This window comes from Sceloporus occidentalis, unplaced genomic scaffold (assembly GCF_023333645.1).
Source record: "Sceloporus occidentalis isolate IW3139 unplaced genomic scaffold, rSceOcc1.0.p SCAF_5, whole genome shotgun sequence".
In the NCBI taxonomy this organism is placed as follows: Eukaryota; Metazoa; Chordata; class Lepidosauria; order Squamata; family Phrynosomatidae; genus Sceloporus; species Sceloporus occidentalis.
Genome location: NW_028316985.1, coordinates 38,720,946 through 38,739,484, shown reverse-complemented (window position 1 = coordinate 38,739,484; position 18,539 = coordinate 38,720,946). Strand labels below are relative to the sequence as shown.

At 39.9% G+C, this 18,539-nt stretch overlaps 1 protein-coding gene across 3 annotated transcripts; it reads left to right on the top strand.

Moving 5' to 3' along the window:
• The first annotated feature begins 20 nt into the window (after nt 1-20).
• POLDIP3 (DNA polymerase delta interacting protein 3) lies at nt 21-17,419 on the top strand. 3 transcript variants are annotated; one of them, XM_089523770.1, is made up of 9 exons: nt 21-157; nt 4,895-5,282; nt 7,177-7,251; nt 8,036-8,131; nt 11,007-11,189; nt 11,527-11,604; nt 13,121-13,250; nt 13,868-13,934; nt 15,327-17,419. In XM_089523770.1, the coding sequence occupies exons 1-9, from the start codon at nt 93-95 to the stop codon at nt 15,499-15,501; spliced, it is 1,257 nt and encodes a 418-aa protein (XP_089379896.1). In that variant the 5' UTR covers nt 21-92; the 3' UTR covers nt 15,502-17,419. The 3 variants fall into 3 exon arrangements, with proteins under 3 accessions (XP_089379896.1, XP_089379895.1, XP_089379897.1); XM_089523769.1 differs by having other exon boundaries at nt 7,174-7,251; XM_089523771.1 differs by lacking the exon at nt 11,007-11,189 and having other exon boundaries at nt 7,174-7,251.
• The last annotated feature ends 1,120 nt before the right edge of the window (nt 17,420-18,539 follow it).

Below are 18,539 nucleotides of genomic sequence, written 5' to 3'. Positions count from 1 at the left end.
CTTGACGTAGCGCCGCCAGACCGGAAGTAGTTCTGTGTCACGTCCGGTCTCAGTTCGCAGCCAGCGACTGGTCTCGGGGCCTAGCGACAAACATGGCGGACTTATCGCTGGACGAGCTGATCCGGAAACGCGGCGTTAACGTCAACGCGAAAGGAAGGTGAGGCCTGTGGCTGGAAGGAGGCCCGAAGCCGAGGCGGTTTCTTCCCCGGCCGCCTCTGTGTCTTTGGAGGGACGGGGCTAACGATCCCAACCGCCGCCTCTGCTCTCAGTTGCTGAGGGTTCTGGCCCAAGGCTGCCTCCTGCGCGCTGATTGGCCGAGGGTCCTGTCAGTCATAACCCGATGGAACGTTCGGTTCTGCTGACCCTCCCTCAGAGGAGAGAGTGCTGGAGTCTCCTTCCTTGGAGGCCTTTGAGCAGAGGCTGGGCGGCCATCTGCCAATGGGGGCGCCTTGGTTGAGAGCTCCTGCGTGGCAGAAGGGGTTGGGCTGGATGGCCCTTGGGGTCTCCTCCAAGAGGGAGAGGGGTCTGTGTGTGTGAGGCTCCGGGGAGGGATGCTCCTGGGGCACTCAGGCTCCCACCCGCTCCACCAAATGCAGCACCATTGAGCAAAGAGACACAACTGAGCACTAAAGTCAGGGTTACTAAAGTCAGGGAGATGCTGGAGCCTCAGAACAGGAGGAGGAATAATAGAACCGTAGAGTTGGAAGGAATGAAAATGGGGTGTCACTTTACTGTCATAAGGGAATTTTAACTGTTGTGTTGGTGGCAGGGACAATGGGTTTATTTTGTATTGTATTTTTATGCATATTGTACGCTGCCTCAATCCTGATGGAGAGGAGGCGGTATATAAATAAATTACAGCATCATTATTATTATTATTATTATTATTATTATTATAGAACCATAGAGTTCCAAGGACCGCCCAGTGCAATCCCATTCTGCCATGCAGGAAGACACAACCAAAGCACCCCCGACAGATGGCCATCCAGCCTCTGCTTAAAGACCTCCACAGAAGGAGGCTTCCCCACTGTCCAAGGGAATGTGATCCAATGTCCAACAGTTCTTCCTGTCAGGAAGTTCTTCCTAATGTTTAGGCCGAATCACTTTTCCATTGCATCCATTGTTCCAGGTCCTATTCTCTGGAGCAGCAGAAAACAAGCTTGCCCCATCCTCAGTATGACACTCCTTCAAATACTTAAACAGGGCTATCATATCACCTCTTAACTGTCTCTTCTCCAGACTAAACATCCCCAGCTCCCTAAGTCTAATTAAAAATAATAACTGTAAGCCGCTCTGATAGCCATTAGGGATGAAGGGTGGGGTATAAGTAATCAAACCTCTCCTTGTAGGGCAGGGTTTCCATGTGTGAGGCTCTGGGGAGGGAAGCTTCTGGGACACTCAGGCTCTTCCCTGCCCCCCAAATGCAGCAGCCCCACCAGGCAAAGATACACAACTGAGCACTAAAGTCAGGATCAGCTAAGCCATTGCATTCCCAATCAACATGGATGCGTGTGAGAACTGGATAGTGAAGAAAATGGATAGGAAGAGAATTAATTCATTCAATAATGTGGTGTTGGAGAAGAGTACTGTTGAAAGAATTGCAGGATAGTTAATATGAAGAATCATTACATAGATCTTGCAGCACTTTTGAGACTAAAGAAAGAGAGAAGTTGTAACATGAGGTTTTGTAGACTAAAATCTGCTTCCTCAGATCCTCATATCAGGTTGGAGCCTGAAACAGATCAAGCCTGAAATCTCCCTGGAAGCCAGATTGAGAAAACTGAGGCTGTGGAACTTTGGTCACATCATGAGAAGGCATGGCTCATTGGAAAAGACAATAATGCTAGGAAAGATAAAAGGTAGTAGAAACAGAAGATGGCACGCCAGATGGTTAGACTCGGTTAAGGAGGTCACAGGCCTGAATTTGCAGGACTTGAGCAGAGAAATAGAACCAGTATGGCATAGTGGTTTGAACACTGGACTATGACTCTGGAGACCAGGCTTCCCAGCTCAGCCATGGAAACCCATGGGTGACCTTGGGCAAGTCACACTCTCTCAGCCTCAGGGGATGGCAAGGACAAACCCCCTCTGAAGGAACTTGCCAAGAAGGCCCCCAGATAGGTTCACCTTAGGGTTGACGTACGTTGGAAATGACTTAAAGACACTCAACAACAACAAAGCAGTGCAGTAGGGGAAAGGGAGTCTTGCAAATGTCTCATCCACAGGATGGACATGAATTGGGTCTGACTTAAGAGCTCTTAACAACAAACAAGTCTTTTGAGGGGGGGGGCAAGTGCAGTCCCCCTTGTGTCTTCTCCTTGTGTATCTTCCTCCTGTGCCTCGCATTAAGGGCCAAGAAGTGGGCTGCTCCTGCTTCTGGGGTTCCATCACCTCCTTATCTTCCAAGTATTGATTCTGGCTGTTTCTCACATGGAAGGTGGTCTCGGAAGATTTTTGCCATTCCCCATGGTGTTCTCTTACGCAGGTCCTCGTAGGAGGCTGCTGTGTGTGACTGGGAATGGTGGGGTGTGATCCCATTGGCGCCTCCAAATAATTGCTGCCTGAATAGACTTATTGAGTTGTTTGGGCAGTTGGGCCAGCCCTACTTCTTCCATTTCTCCATCATTCACAATTTTAGATGATTTTTTGGGGCTATTTCTTTGTTCCTGAAATCTCATTCTTTTCTTCATCTTCAACTTTCCCTTTGGACTCTTTAATTTGGAATATTCTGTTCTCCTGTCATCTTGGTAGAATATGTTATCAATTATTTAACAATTTTGTCAGCATGAGGTGCATTCCTAATAATAAAACCAGATTGAGAAGGATTTTGTTGTTGTTGTTAAAACTAGAAGCATTCCACCAGGATGTGTATTCAGGATAGTTCCTGTTTGGCTCCTGCTTATAATATTCAGTGAAAGAACGTTCATTGAGGAAATACTGTTTTAAGACTGGGCTGTTAGATATCTTACCTTCAGCAATGTTATTGGAATGACTATAAAAGAGTACTTAAATGATGTCATAGCGACCTACTTCATGGCAGATCATTCAGATAACAGATCATTCTGCTTATCTCTTGTAAAGACTAGAGCACCCAATATCACATCTTTTAGGTACTGGATCGAAGCAGAAGTTTAAAAAATCTCAAATTCCTAAGGAGAAGCAACAGGTTCCTGCACATCTAAGTGAACTGACGCTTAATGTAAAGAGATTTGCTGGCTCAGACCAAAGGCTATTTGACAGATTTCTGTTCGCACAGTAATATAATAATATAATAATATAGATTTATTTGTATCCCACCCAATCACGGGGAATCCAGGCAGCTGGTAGCCAGCCAAATGCTTATAGGAAGTCAAAAAGAAGGACATGGCCTCAATTCAACATCCCCTCAACGTAGCATAAATATCCACTTGTGGACCTATGCTACACTGAGCCATATACCACCCCTTTCAATTTCATTCAACAGTGCCTCATATGTCCATTCCATGCTACACAACAAATAGGCAGGATTGGAAAAGATCTTGCTACCACCCCCTTCCCCCCCCCCCCAACAGACACAAAGCATCATCACTAAAGTCCTTGGGGAGGGCTCTCACCTCTTCTGTAATCATTGATCCTCTGACTGGGGGAGGGAGTTGTCAGACACTTCTCTTGTTCTGCCTGCTCACCTTGAAGCATGGAAGGGAATATCAACCCCTGCAACTCCCAAGAAAACATATCCACATGTGTAAGGAACACCAATGTATGCAAATGTGCATAACAGAGTTCTGGCTTATGAGTGCAATAGCACTCTCCTCGTGTTCCCTACCAGCTAGCATTGCATGTGGTCTCTGGTACTGAGATAACATATAGTCCACATGACTAGTAGCCACTGATGTCCTTATTCACCATAGTCTTATGGAATGTCACTGTAAAGCTGTCTGATTCCATGGTCCGCACTTCATGTTTTGGTAGTGAATTCTATCATTTAACTGTGCACTGTGCAGAGTTAATTCTTTTCAATATCTCACTATTTAGCTTCATTTGATGGCCATGGGCTCTACTATAATGAGAAAGGGAGAAAAAACATGACACCCACTGTATCATGCAGTGTGTGTGTGTCAGTCAATCATGCCCCTCATCAACCCTCTTTTTCTGAAGTAAAGAACCCCAACCAAACAGTAACCCAGAGCCAGTAATCCAGGTGCAATACAAAGTGTTGGTTATTACCTTTAAAGCCCTATATGGCTTGGGCCCGAGTTACTTGAAGGAACGCCTCCCCCTACACAATCCATTTTAAAGGTAGAATTAGATGCTGATATTGTACCTGTATAGGTTATTGATGTGTTTTTAAGATTTTATGATATGAGAATGTATTTTAATTAACTGTAATGTTTAATTTGTTGTTGTACTCCCCCCTCGATCCACAGGGAGAGGCGGGATATATATAAATAAAAACTATTATTATTATTATTATTATTATTATTATTATTATTTATCATTTTCATGTACCTACTTTTCAACTTAAAAAAAGTTTGCTGAATATTTCTGTAAGGACTGAAGTGTCAATTATATATCTCAAATTTTATGTCATATTACTTTGAGTTGAGCATCTTCCCATCATTTTGATATTTGTAACAGTTTTCAAAGACAGACCTGATATAGAAATTTTGATTTCAAATTCTGGAAGCCAGGAGAGGCAAATAGTTTGTAATAACCTGGGGTTCACTTAGTGGCCACTGCTTAGCATTTTCCCTTATCTGTTATCAGCTCTGGCTTTTGAATGGTAGAGCTTTAAAAAAAGAATAGATCATAGTGTTGAATTCAGTCTTTTTCTCCCAATGGCTTGGAACTGTGCTAGTTAATTGTTTTTAACTGTAAAAATGTTGCAGCTAATAACCTGGTATTTCTGTTGCAGACTGAACACCAGACCCATTTTTGGAGGTATCAGATCCCGAGGTGGAGTCCACCAAACTTTTCTAAGCAGACCGGCACCAAGTGTTGGTTTCCAACGGACTTTTGATGCCCGTCAAAAGATTGGCCTTACTGATGCCCGACACAAAATTGGTGTGAAAGATGCCAGAGAAAAATTGCTTCAGAAGGATGCAAGGTTTAAAATCCAAGGGAAAGTACAGGATGCACGGGAGATGCTGAATTCTCGAAAGCAACAAAGCATTGAGAAGGTGGCAAAAGTTGTGGATGCCAGAGAGAAGATTAGTTTGAAAAGGAGTGCTCCAACTACATCCACTGTGAACACTGTTGTGGAAACAGTGGCCCCTGCCATGAAAATCACAAAAACAATTCAAGTAGGTTATGGTTACTATTTCTGTGGGGGTTTTTTCTTAGCTGTCCAGGAGTAACACTGTATGGTAAGAGTTCCAAGAGAGATACTTTTTTTGCTTCAAAATAAGTTATTAGGAAAGTAGTAATACAATATAATTGTAATTAAAGAAATACTTGCTTCTGAGTTCTGAACTTGTTTTATTCCACAATATTTTTAATATGCAATGTTTTTAACTTTATAAAAATTAAAACTTTAAACTTTTTAATGCTTTTACATTGTTTTCAATTTGTACTATTTTTTTTAAAGTTAGCTGCCTTGAGTCCCTGTATTGGAGAAAGCCTGGAAATAAATAAATACATAAATAAATATATGCATTTTGCAAAACAACCTACAGTTTTCCCAAGGAGAAGTGCATATAGCACATGCAGAGCTGGTTGTATCTGTGCAAATGCACTGAAACACACAGACGCTCAATTCAAGCATTCCTTTGTAAACACACTAAAAGAGAGGAAGCAAACTGGTCTTGTCATCCCACATCATATTTTCTGTTCAACTCTATATATGGAGGGTAGCATTTTTGAAGGGTAAAGCTTCTGTCCATAGATTCTTCTTCCCACTTTTGAACCCTAGAAAATCAGTATTAAAAACCATGTAGAGGCTCTGTGGCTGAGGTGGAAAGGTGTTGCCCTCTAGATGTTGGATTGTAACTCCTATCAGCTTTAGCCAGCATACCAGTTGTGAAGAATAGCGGGAATTACAATTCAGCATCTGGAGAGTTATACCTCTTTCCTTGTTCTATGGATAGAGGAATTTTCTCACCTTCGCAAAGTAGCTCTTAATGAGTACAGGGTGACAGGTAATTGATAGAAGTGGGGTAAGTGTGCCTCTAATCGTGGATTTGCTCTACACAAAATTGTAGAGCCATGGCTGTCACAGTTCCCCCCCCCCCCCTTTATGGCTGCACAAAGTAATTTGTACATTTCTAGGAAGACTGGTTGTAGAATTTCACATTGCACTTTAATTAAAAAAAATATTTCCAGCGGAAGTAGTAAATGTTAGAAGAGACTGTAAAATAAAGCTGTGAGTCTTCGGAAGTTCAGTAAAAGCTACATAAAGCAATGCCCCATTTTCTATAGGAGTTTTGAAGGAGGGCAGTCTATAACAGTGATGGAGACCTTTTACAGACTGAGTGCCCAAACTGCAACTCAGACTCCACTTATTTATTGCAAAGTGCCATGTCCCTCTGGCTTTCTAGTAAGAAACTCTGGCAAACTCTGTGCTAGGGAGACAGCATGTGTGCCCACAGAGAGGGCTCTGAGTGCCACCTCTGGCACACATGCCATAGGTTCGCCATCACTGGATTATAATCTTCCTAATGTTGGCTTGGGCGTAGCTTTAGGTCCAGACTATTTGAGATAGCGTATCTCCCCATATGAACCTACCAGAGCCCTAAGATCTTCAGGAGAAGGTTTTCTCTCAATCCTGCCACCATTACAGGCTTGCTTGGTGAGGATACAAGAGAGAGCCTTCTTGGTGGCTGCTCCCACGCTCTGGAACTCCCTTCCATGGAAGGCTAGGCTAGCCCCCTCCCAGCTGGCCTTTCGCTGGCAAGTACAAACCTTTTTATTCAGACAGGCTTTTTAAAATCATGGCAGGGTGGTTTTTATATGAGGTGTTTCAGATTATGTTTTCTAACTTTTCTATGTTTTAAATCTTAGTTTTATATTGTTTTAACTAAATTATTTTAATTGTTTTTAAAAAATTGTTTTTAAAGTGTTTTTATCTGCGATCTGCCTTGAGTCTCTTTTTGGGAGAAAGGCAGTAAATAAATAAATAAATGTTGCATACACTAGGACCAAAAATTTGTGTATTCTGATGTTAATTATTTGTCTTTCTCTCCACCTCAATCACAGCAGAAAGCTGCAGCTCCATCACATATTCACCCTGCGGGTATGAAGGTCAATATCGTGAATAATCACACACACAAACAGGTATGTGTTGTTTGGTATCAAGGTAGCAAAATCCTGAGATGTTATAAAATCCTTTCAACATAACATGTAATTCTTTTATTAAACTGACTCTAAAAACTACTTAAAACATTTACTTGCTTCATGTAAATAGTAACATTTTACAGCCAGTGGGCTGAGAATCATCTGGAACCATTTTGTTCATAAAAGTAATTGATGGGTATTGTGTCACACAGTGGTTGGATACCAAAATCTGGATGCTCAAGTCCCATTATATGCAATGGTAATGTAAAATTGTGTCCCTTAGATAAAATGGCAAAATTAAGCTTTACTTTTTGGAATACAGTATTTTCAAACTATGGATGGTAGAGTCCAGGGATACAGAATCCATAGATACGGAGGGCTAACCATATTATTAAGATGTCATGGGTTCTTGAAGGTATTCCTCTGCGAAATTCAGGTGCTTTTTGATGAGTGCTGACAATAATTTGTATGAGGTATTTAATGTTTTTTATTTTAGAACAAATACTTTAGAACAAATGGTTGCATGAGTGCCTATTTTCAGTGCTGAGATGTATGTGAAAAGACGAAAGCATTTGAATAGTGAATGTGACCACAGTGAAATAGGCAGTCATATAAGAGTTCTGAAGGTTATCAATAGATGGGTACAAACCAAATGAATGTACCCTCATGGCATCCCAGCCTCCTTATGACACTAGCAAGCCACACCCTATGGACCACCAACAAAAAAAATGTCAAATCACCTACTTGGCACTTTTTAATCACTTATAAATTTTTTTGCCTGTAGTGCCTATATGACATGGAAGATGATGAAGAAACTGTGTCTCCCCTTCCTAGCAAACAAATGAAAATCACCACCACAAACAGCTTTCTGCACAATGCGGTAAGAGATTGACTTGGTGGGATTCCCTGTCCCCAGAGAGCATGTGTTGACAGACATGCACATACTCTGTGCTCGCACTGGATGGACATACTGGCTCCACTGGATGAGAATATTGCCTTCATGTTTATCAGCTTTGTTTTTTGTTTTCATTTTTGTAACAGTTGTGGTCCTTCTGTATCTCGATACAGGTATGTTCTAGGCAAATTTTTGCCAGAACTGTTTCTTTTTCTGTTCCAGACAGAAGGACAACGGGCTACATCTGTGGCATTAAATGTAGACTTTTGGCTTTAGGTGTCCACCTCCTCCTTTTTTGGACAAATTAATTATTGAGATCTTGTTTTGCTGATTATTAATTTTCTAGATTTATTTAGATTACAGATCTGTAGGGATCAGCATTCTGAGCAGGGATGGACAAAAAGTCAAGTGGAAGAGGGCAGATCTGGTCTTTTTTTGCAGTCTAGTCTGGCCCATTTGGTTATGTGTCAATACTAAATCCACATTACCATATTTCTAGAATTGTCAGTACTTGAAGATTTGGAATTAAATTATTCACGTTTATTGTCATGGAGGACCCCCCCAGCTATTGCTGTGAGGAAGGAGTACTTCTGTTTCAAACTTGATACCTGCCTTGTTGGATCATATTGTCTTGTTTGGAACAGAGTACATGCTTTCAAAACAGCTGCAAATTGATGTTTGCACCACTGTTACCCCATCACTCAAAGGCTCAGAAAGAATGTCATAGATGTTTACTGAATCCATCTGTAATAGTAATTTTCATAGGATCTCATGGAAAGATTTGTGCACAAAATACATTGCCTCCTCCTCTAGGAAGGCTTTAGTTTATGAGATAAGCATACTTTATTATTCTGTCATTACTTCTAATTCCGTATCCCACTTTTAACACAACATACCCAATGTAACTACAGCACAAGAACAGCAATATAAAAATGTATATTAAGACAACATTGCAATAATACAGCATTACAATAGTTACAGTATTGCAATAGTAACTATCATGTACAGGAACTGTTCAGTCCAGAAATCCAGTCTGGTAGTGACAAGCCAGATAACCTTTATTTAAAAACTATAGATGTATTTCACAGACATGTCGTCAGGACTGAGACATCAATGGTAACGTTGCATGATTAAAGCTTACAGTAACTCAAACGTCTGTGTGGGCTGGCACCTCATTTGCCCGTTAAAACAAACTCATTTCTCCCTTTTCCCCATGATCACCCCTCCTGTCACCTTGTACAGTACCATGTTCTCATGAGACCTTGAAATTCCCAACATCTTCTGCCCTCCCTTTCCTATCTGCTCTTTAGCCAGCAAGGGAATGTGAACAACAGCCTTAACAATTAACTTAAAACTACATGTCCTGTTATCCAGTGTTTGTTCCCTACAATACACTGTGAACAAGCAAAGCTATGGCAGACAAATCATATCCTATTAATCATGGCAGGCAAGTTGAAAGATCCAGCTCCTGACAGTAACATTGGTGCTCTAGTAGCATTAATGCCCCTTACTCTTGGTCTGTGCTAAGCAAGCTTCATGTTCTAAAATGCTACAGGCAATTACTTTGGAACAGTGCCTCTGGGTTTAAGAGGATTAGTGTGACAGAAATATCTGCAGTTTGCAGCCCAACCTATATTGAAATTGTTTTATTTTCTTGTTGCTCTTGGTCTTCCTTTGCTTGTCACATTTTTTTAAACCTTTAAGTGCTCCACCAAAACTGTATGCAGCAATCCAGAAACTGTCTGTGCTGTGAGATTATGCTTATGTGATTAGAAGGCCAAATGGAGATGGGATTTCCAGTATACAGTATTCAACATCTATTCTCGGGAAGGATAGAAAGCACTGTAGAACTCTCTTTCTAACATTTTATAAATCAAGGACCTGGTTTTTCAAAGATTGTTTTGCAGTTCGTTGCCGGCTATCTTACATCTGTTTGCCTGAGAGTAAATTTCATTGAACACATTGTGATTCACTTTTACAGATATATGCATTAGCTTGAACTGTTAAAGGACCAGCCTCTCTTTTTATGCTCTTTTAATAACCTCTTCCCTTTCTGGCAGGGTCTGTTTTTCCAAATAAAACACATTTTGATACTTTGATTCACTTTTTTTTCTGCTTTGCCATAGCACTAAATTTAACTTACAAGAGTTGTCTGTTCTTTGTTTCTTTTTTTCAAAACTACTTTTACATCTGAACTTGTTGTTCTGCTTCTAATTGCTTTACCTTTCCAGCCCCTTTCTATGTGTTGTTATTCTCTCGCCCCATCCCTAATTTGGGGTACATACGTACTCTGATTTTTTTTGTAATATTTTCAAATATGCCAACATACTCTGCAAATAGTTTACACTCATAATTATGTAGTCACACTTGTATATGTAATACTTCTCTCCTTCAAGGAAGCTAAATTTGGTTGTCCCTGAGAACAGGATATGAACAATGAGTTGGATTGAGCTGTAGATGTACTTAGAGCAGCCATGCTGAAATCAATGGGACTTAAAACTGCATCATTATTGAGTTGCTCCATACATGTCAGTGGGTCATATTCTAAGCACAACTAAATCTAGCTCCTTCTCTCCCAGAAAGAGACCCAATGTGGCTCACAAATAAAACAATTTAAAAACTTTACAGTAAAACTTTAAAAGACAATTAAAATCAACTAGCTAAAACAGTGTAAAATTTCATAAACATACAAAAATTAAAAACATAAGTAAAATACACACCCTATATAGAAGTCTCCTTGACACAATTACACATTTAAAACCTGCTTGAATAAAAACATCTTTGCCTGCCAGTGAAAGAAAAGCAGGGTGGTGCATCACTTGCAGCATTCAAGGATTTCTGTTGTGTTTTGCTTACATAGGCTGGACTTAGTGGCAACAAGTTTTCTCTATCAAAGACTGTTCCCCTCACAAAAGTAGTCCAGAATGATGCCTATACAGCACCCCCAGCTCCACCTTCCCCCATCCGAACAAAGGCCCTAACAAATATGTCTCGAACCTTGGTGACAAAAGAAGAACCCCCTAAAGAACTGGCACCTGTTGAGGTGAGTCGAAGACACAAAAAATTTGTGTAGCAACTACAGAATTTTATTCTTTAAAGGGGTGGGGTGGGGATAAAATCCTATTTTGTCTTTCTGTCAGACAAAGATTGAGAAGTAGTAGAGTCTATAACCCATTTTGTACTCATGTTAAGCTTAATAAAGTGATAATATAACAGATTAGCAGGAGTCCTGTAAAGCAGTGCAAATGTAACCCTGAAAGTTGGATTTTGGCATATTTTACTCCTCCTTTCCCCACATCTCCTCCAAAATCCTATTTACTTCATATTTTAGTTTCCATGTGTCATATCCTCTCCAACTAACTTTGTCTTTTTCTTGGCAGCCTGCCTTCAGCCCATTAGAAGGTACTAAGATGACTGTGAATAATTTGCATCCTCGTGTCACAGAGGAGGACATAGTTGTGAGTACTCTATATTGCTGGAACCTGAGACTAGCCAGTTTCTTGTATTGTAGGGTGCAAAATAATTTGTGTGCTTTTTTTTTTTTTTAAGATCTTGAGATAATCTTGACAAACAGTAGCATTAAACTAGCTATATTCTGGATATCTTCAGGTGGCTAAACTACTTTTAATAAAGATATCAATCATTGGGTGAACTCTGTATCTTTCACTTCATGGCCCATACTGGTCTAGTCCACTTTCCTGAAACAATTTCCTTCCACAGAGGACAGAAATTCATTCTGCAGGAAAAGCACCAGGGTGCACAAAAGGAATGGCATACATTAAATGGGAGACAGGCATTCAAAGTATACCTTAAATGCACCAGGAACCGCTATCTAATAGGTAGCCCGTTTGCATCATTCTAACTCAACAATATGAGGATATTTCAGAGGGAACATTAGCCTGAAAGATAAAAGCTGTACATCTTCATGTTACAAAGTTTCTGCTTCTGTTGTTCCCAGAAGTATAGTAGGACAGTTCACCAGGAGCATGCCACCTTGGCAAGTGCCCTTGATAGATATATGCAGGCTGTTCATATTGGTTCTCAGTCTCATCCTTTACCACTACAAGCTGGACACCTTTGCTTCTTCGAATGCAGCCTTTGGAAGGAGGGTACTTTGATCATAAAAACTGCACTGAGGCTCTGACTCATAAGATGGAAACTGCTTTTGGACATCACACATTATGATACTTTTCTCTGCTGTAAGCAAAGGGAATATTGGACTTACTGTGATGAGTGCCTTTTCTTTTCAGTGGAGAGAATGTATTCTAACTCCTCTTTTTAAGTAGTCTTGCTGCTAAGGAGGAGGCAGGTTGAAGTTCTCGTCACTCACAACTTTTCCCACTCTTCTTATTCTAATTGTCCTGTCTGTCCCCCCTCCAAAGCTTTCAGTTAAGCATAGAATAATATATTCCGGCTATGGTCTTACCACAATACATACAGAAACTGGGTGAAGGCTTGTCTTGCACAGGTAGTCCCTATAGATATAGTTTCATATCTAATTAGGATGGTCCTGCCTGCCAGAAAATGCTAGCAAAGTCGCCCATGCAAAGATTCTTTTCTATCCACTAGCTTATGATAAATTTCAGTGGTCTTGTAACTCTCCTGGTAAGTGCATGCAATTGTTTATGTAACACCGAATACACAATTTGTGTGTTTCACATAAGCCGATATGGGTGTCGTGTGTTGCATGTTGGATTAGGGCTCTGGGAGACCAAGGTTTGAATCGCCACGCAATCATGGAAACCCACTGAGTGACCCTGGGCAATTCACACACCTTCAGTTTCAGAGGAATTCATTGGCAAACTCATTCTGAACAAACTGTGCCAAGAAACCCCATGAAAGGGATGTCATAACTGGAAAATTACTTGAAAGCCCACAGCAGTTGTTTCACATACTGTAAACACTCAAAGCTGTGATAATACAGCTCTTTAATCAAAACGTACTGTCCTTTTTTTCTTTTTCTCTTTTGCTAAGGAATTATTCTGTGTGTGTGGTGCCCTGAAACGAGCCCGTCTAGTGCACCCTGGAATGGCTGAGGTGGTGTTTGTGAAAAAGGAAGATGCCATCACTGCATATAAGAAATATAATAACAGATGCCTAGATGGTAAGTATGAACCTCATATAGAAGATATCAGGTTTTTTTTCTTTATTTCAGAATTAAAATTATTTTCTTTCTCTAGGAAGCCAGTGAAAGTCGTATTTATGACTTCTCTATGAAGGTGTGACCAGTTCCAAGCAGCTGTTACTGTAGAGGGGCTTGGCATATAGCCATTTAAATAGCATAATTTGAAGGTAGAGAGGCAGTTCAGCAATGTTAATAGATGTTGATTTGTCCTGTTCCAGGTGGAAATACAAAACATTGGTGAGAATGAATTTCTTTGAGAACTGACGGAAAACTTGGTGTTTCAGAATCTATGTAACTAGTTGGGGTTTCTGTTGTCTATAACAGTTAAGAACATAAGCAGAGCAAAATTGGGTTGAGATTATACAAATTTGTCTAGCTAGACATTTTCTTTACAGTGGCCTACCATTTGGGTGTGAGAAGCCTGCCAAAAGAACTTATTCACTGTGGATAAGTGAAGGAGTCTCCTGTAATTGTTATAAGTTTTTTTTTTTTTCAGATTAGAGAAGAATTCTCTGCATCCTCCAGCATTACCTGACCCATATAATGGCATATCTGTCTAGATATAATGCTTAATTTCCTGTGTTCTTCCCCACCAGGGCAGCCAATGAAGTGTAATCTTCATATGAATGGAAATATTATCACGTCAGACCAACCTATTTTACTGTACGTACTTATGAGTGTTTGTTTATAAAACTATGTTGTGACATTTGGCTCTGTGGCAAGACACCATAGAAATCTTGTACCCTAGAAATACATACACACACACACAGATATGTATGTATGTATGTATAGTCTGTGTGTTGAAATGGAAATAAAAGCTCTATGAATTCTTACTACATTTTCATGAAATCATAGAGTGCTCAGTAGTTGCCTGCTTTATTGTAGAGAAAGCCCTACACATTTCAGTCTATATATTTTTATGGCCTTCTTCAGGGGGCTGCATAAAATATAAATATAAAGAACAATACAATTATATAGTAAGCCATACATAAGAAAAATCATTTTAATTTTTGTATGCTGCCTAACCAATTTGGAATCTCGCTGCTTAAATTTCTACAACTGAAATTCTCATTCCATTTACTGACAAAAAGAAATATGTGAATTAGGCTCAAGGTTAACAGATGGTCAGGAAAAAAGGGAGGGTTAGGCCCAGCGGTGGTCTGGAGCTGATTTTAGGGCTCAGGAGTGCAAAGCGTCCTCACACTCCTAAGCCTACCACACACTGTTTGCACCATCATGGCGTGGCCCTGTCCACATGGGGGCTGCCATGATGGCGCGAGCATGCCTCAGCACCCAAACTATGCTGGCCGGAGGTGACGTGTTCAGGGTGCTTCTTTTTGCTCCTGAGAGGGAGTGTATCGTTGCTGCGCCTTTTGGTTGCTGCAGCAACGATGTGGGACAAAAACGGAGCTGCTCGGCTGTCGAGCTCCTTAGATAGCATTCAAGGTGTATCAGTGCAGCTGATCTGAAAAGAGCTCTGAAGGAGTTTTCAGTAGTGAGAGGAGAGCAAGAGCTTCATTTAGTCTTCTGGGAGAAACATATTTTAATTTTAAAATCCACTGTACCTCTTTCATAAAATCTTCACATCAATTTTGTTCTGTTTTCTGTAGCCCAAAATATGTTTCAGTATGATAGTACTCTAGTAAATGACTTACTAAGGGAGCACTTCTTTTATTGTTTCTTATATTTGAAAGGTGTTATCCTATATATATGTAAAGAGGATTTGTTGACTTTAGTTATACTGTTCTTTTAAACTTTAAACTGTTCTGAGTCGCAATTTTGGTGGGAATGCAGGATAATAATAATAATAATAATAATAATAATAATAATAATAATAATAATATCATCCTTCTTTTCCTTCAAAATTGGCAGCAGAATTTCTTGAGATTCCTTCTGTTATTCCATTTTCCTCTTCTTGACATGGTTTAGCTTACAAATTAAAATCTGTAATGGTAGATAGCTATTCAGAGCCACAGATATAAATTGCAAGGAGTAAACTGATGGTTGATACAGTACTTGTTCTGTCATGAGGCTAAATATTGTTATTCTCAACAGCCGATTGAGTGACACTCCCTCAGTGAAAAAGGAAGGTGAGCCACGTCGGACGAGTGCAGCAGCCTCCTCAAATCCGCCGGCTGAAGTGGATCCAGATACCATCTTGAAGGCTCTCTTCAAATCCTCAGGGACATCGGCTTCAGTGCAGCCTACAGAGTTCAAAATCAAACTTTGAGGAGTGGCAGGCAAGGAGTGGACTGGAAAATTTGTTGAGTGTGGAAAATGCGGAGATCAGTGCTGGAACACAAGTGTTGTGTTTCACTGTGCCGAAACATTTGTTTTTCTACTATTGCTACCTTCTTGTACAGTAGCGTTCTCCTTAATGTGTGTGTTCTGTTTTCATAGTTGAAGTTTCTGTTCACTTATTTCTAATGAAGTATCTTCCCTTCCTCCAGTGCGATATATCACCAAGCTTAGACCATGTAACTCCTTTGTTCCACACCCCAACCCTTCTACAGTATCCAGCTAGTAAAAGTTTACTTAGCAAAGGGCATGGTAAAAAACTACTGGAGCTTGCATCCACTGAATAAAAGATACTTTTTACTGATCATAAATTACATTTCATTTTAATGCGACTGTGTCTGGGGCTGAGGCCAGATATAATACTGTACTTCCATACTTATGGTAATAGTTTTAGTTCTCTTGGGATTTGAAAATTAATAAAGGCGAAACAGAAAATGCTTCATTCATTGAAGCAACTGATGGAAAAAACTGAAGGCAGTGAGAGTATGTATTGGTACAGGAACATAGCATGTTCTTCATCTTCCGTTGTCATAGTAATACTTTATTAGTGCCCTGAGGAAGAAATCAGCCCTGGCATTAATGTGAATTTCAGTCCAATTTGTCTCACAGATTCACTTGTTCTGTGAGAAAGCATGGGCTTGGTTCAAACAGCACAAAAATGCTTCTTTCATTTCTAGCATCTGTTATTATGTTCTGCCTAGCCTCTTATTGAAAATAGTATTTTAGGGAAGAAAATACAGCACTTCTGGTTCAATTTTACAGAAAAGGAGGCAACCACTCCTCTTGCATGGTGTTTTACAGGCCCTGCAGGGATTAGAGTTCCTCATTTTGCTGGCCCTGATAGCATTGAAGTCACACATACGTTTTGCTAAACCTGGATTGTTTGGAAACATAAAGGTACCAGAACAAAATAAAGAGGGAGAGAGGCAGAAGAATTAGTCAAATAGGGCTTTTCCCAACTGTTATACTATACTACCAACTCTCATCCCTCAGCAAAAGTTACTCTTTCTAGCTGGAAGTTGGTCGAGTCACATGCAATAGCAGAAAACAATCCTCATCTTCTGCTCTCAAAAGGTTATCATTTGTAATAACAGCATATTTAAGTAGTCCACTTTGTACAAGACTGAAGCTATTTTGCAGCACTGTTCTGTTCTTTATTTATCTTCTCTGAAAAATGGCGTGTGCCATCAGAGTTGATACAGTGGCATACCTATCTACCAGTTTGCCCTAGAACAGGGAAGGGGGCTGGGAAGGGAAAGAATTCCCTATGAGATGCACCTCTCTATGTGGGTTTTCTCTGACCTTGCTCCTGAGAGATAATTCCCTTTTGCAAGCCCCACAGATAATCATTGAAAATGGAAAATGACCAATCTTTTTCTTTCTGATATTTATATTAAATCAAGACACAGATAGCTACAGACTTTGGCTGAGGGCTTGAATTTTTATCCTTCCAATTATAGGATGTAAGCATTTCTATTAATTTGGGCTAAAATGCTGTCGTGTAAAAAATACCTGCTTATTTCTGTTGTAGAATCTGCTGCTAGATGGATTCTACGTTACCTTTGCTCTTCATTCTACGTTGTCTTAGGACATCATACTATAATCCTTCAGGAAATGGAAGGAGCTTTATACCCAATGAAATTTGCTAATCTGGATTACTAATTTTGGACTGATCAAAACTAAACCTGTGCTGGGGAGGTGTGCTTGTAAACTCCAGATCTTTTGTACCGAACTGCTGTTTCTTGTACCTGTGCTACGTTTACAACTCTGATTGGCTACAAGGAAAGGGAAGGTTGGGGCTGGAGGACACTATGTATTATGTTTCTGAATAAACATTTGTTATACAGAGACTGTTCTGATCTGCTTCTTTTAAGGCTGCAAGATTTATTTACTTTTATGTCACTGGAGTAAGATTATGTTCATTTTTTATTCTTTATTTGGACCAGTCAAATCTAAATAATTTGAGGTTGCCTGTCAAAGCTGACATGTTTGAATGCTTTCCCTTGGGTAGGAAAGACTTCATGTCCTGCAGGTGAAAAGCACATGAAAGTAAAATGTTTCAGATCATCCTTCAACCTTACATACTGTTTGTTTACAAATAGATGTTGTGTGTTTGAGAGTTCATGAGGGAACACATTTTGTTTGTGTTTGTATAAAGCAATATTTTAAAAGAATACATGCATCTACAAATTAAAAAAAACTTATACAAAGTTAATACATTGCAATACATCCAACCAATTGAGGTAACCACTGAATATGGCCACATCATATGCCACAAGTATATGTTATCTGTATTTGATCACCATTGTTTAGTGGAAATAGGTAATTTCTCTAAGATGCCTAGTACATCCAAAATATTTTTTTCTGGGCCAAATATTTTGCTGAAGAGATTTTAGATTACTGAAGTTAAAGCAACTTTCCATTGGTTGATTTGTCTGTGCAATGTAACTCTATTCCACTAAATAGTAACTTCATTAACATCCAGTTTAGTATTTTTCAACTAAAGCTTATAGACTACACTAGTTGGTTTCAGTTTGGGGATACAGTACAGTTAATAATTCAGAATAGCAGGGTGACTGGAATACTCAAAGGTTGGTGGTCCCTATAAAGTCAAGCCAATGTGGTATAGTTGAGCATTAAAAAGCACTGGGTGACCTATTCTCAACCCCAGAAAAATTTGTGACAAGATTGACCTTAGGGTTACCATCAACTGAAGGCACACAACAACAGAGATAGTAGTGTCATTGTAAATATTAGGAGAGTGTACCAATGGGTAAGGGTATGGACCACAATAATGGGAATGCCCCAAAAAACTTCGTTTGGACCTAACAATTGATCCAAAATATTAAATGTCAGCATTGTTATATGTTTGGATTTAAAACTGATTGTTTAACACTTTATATATTTGCATTTCAAAGTATCCAGTAATGATCAGGCAGGTTTTCAGATAGGGTTAGCTGTAACCATTCT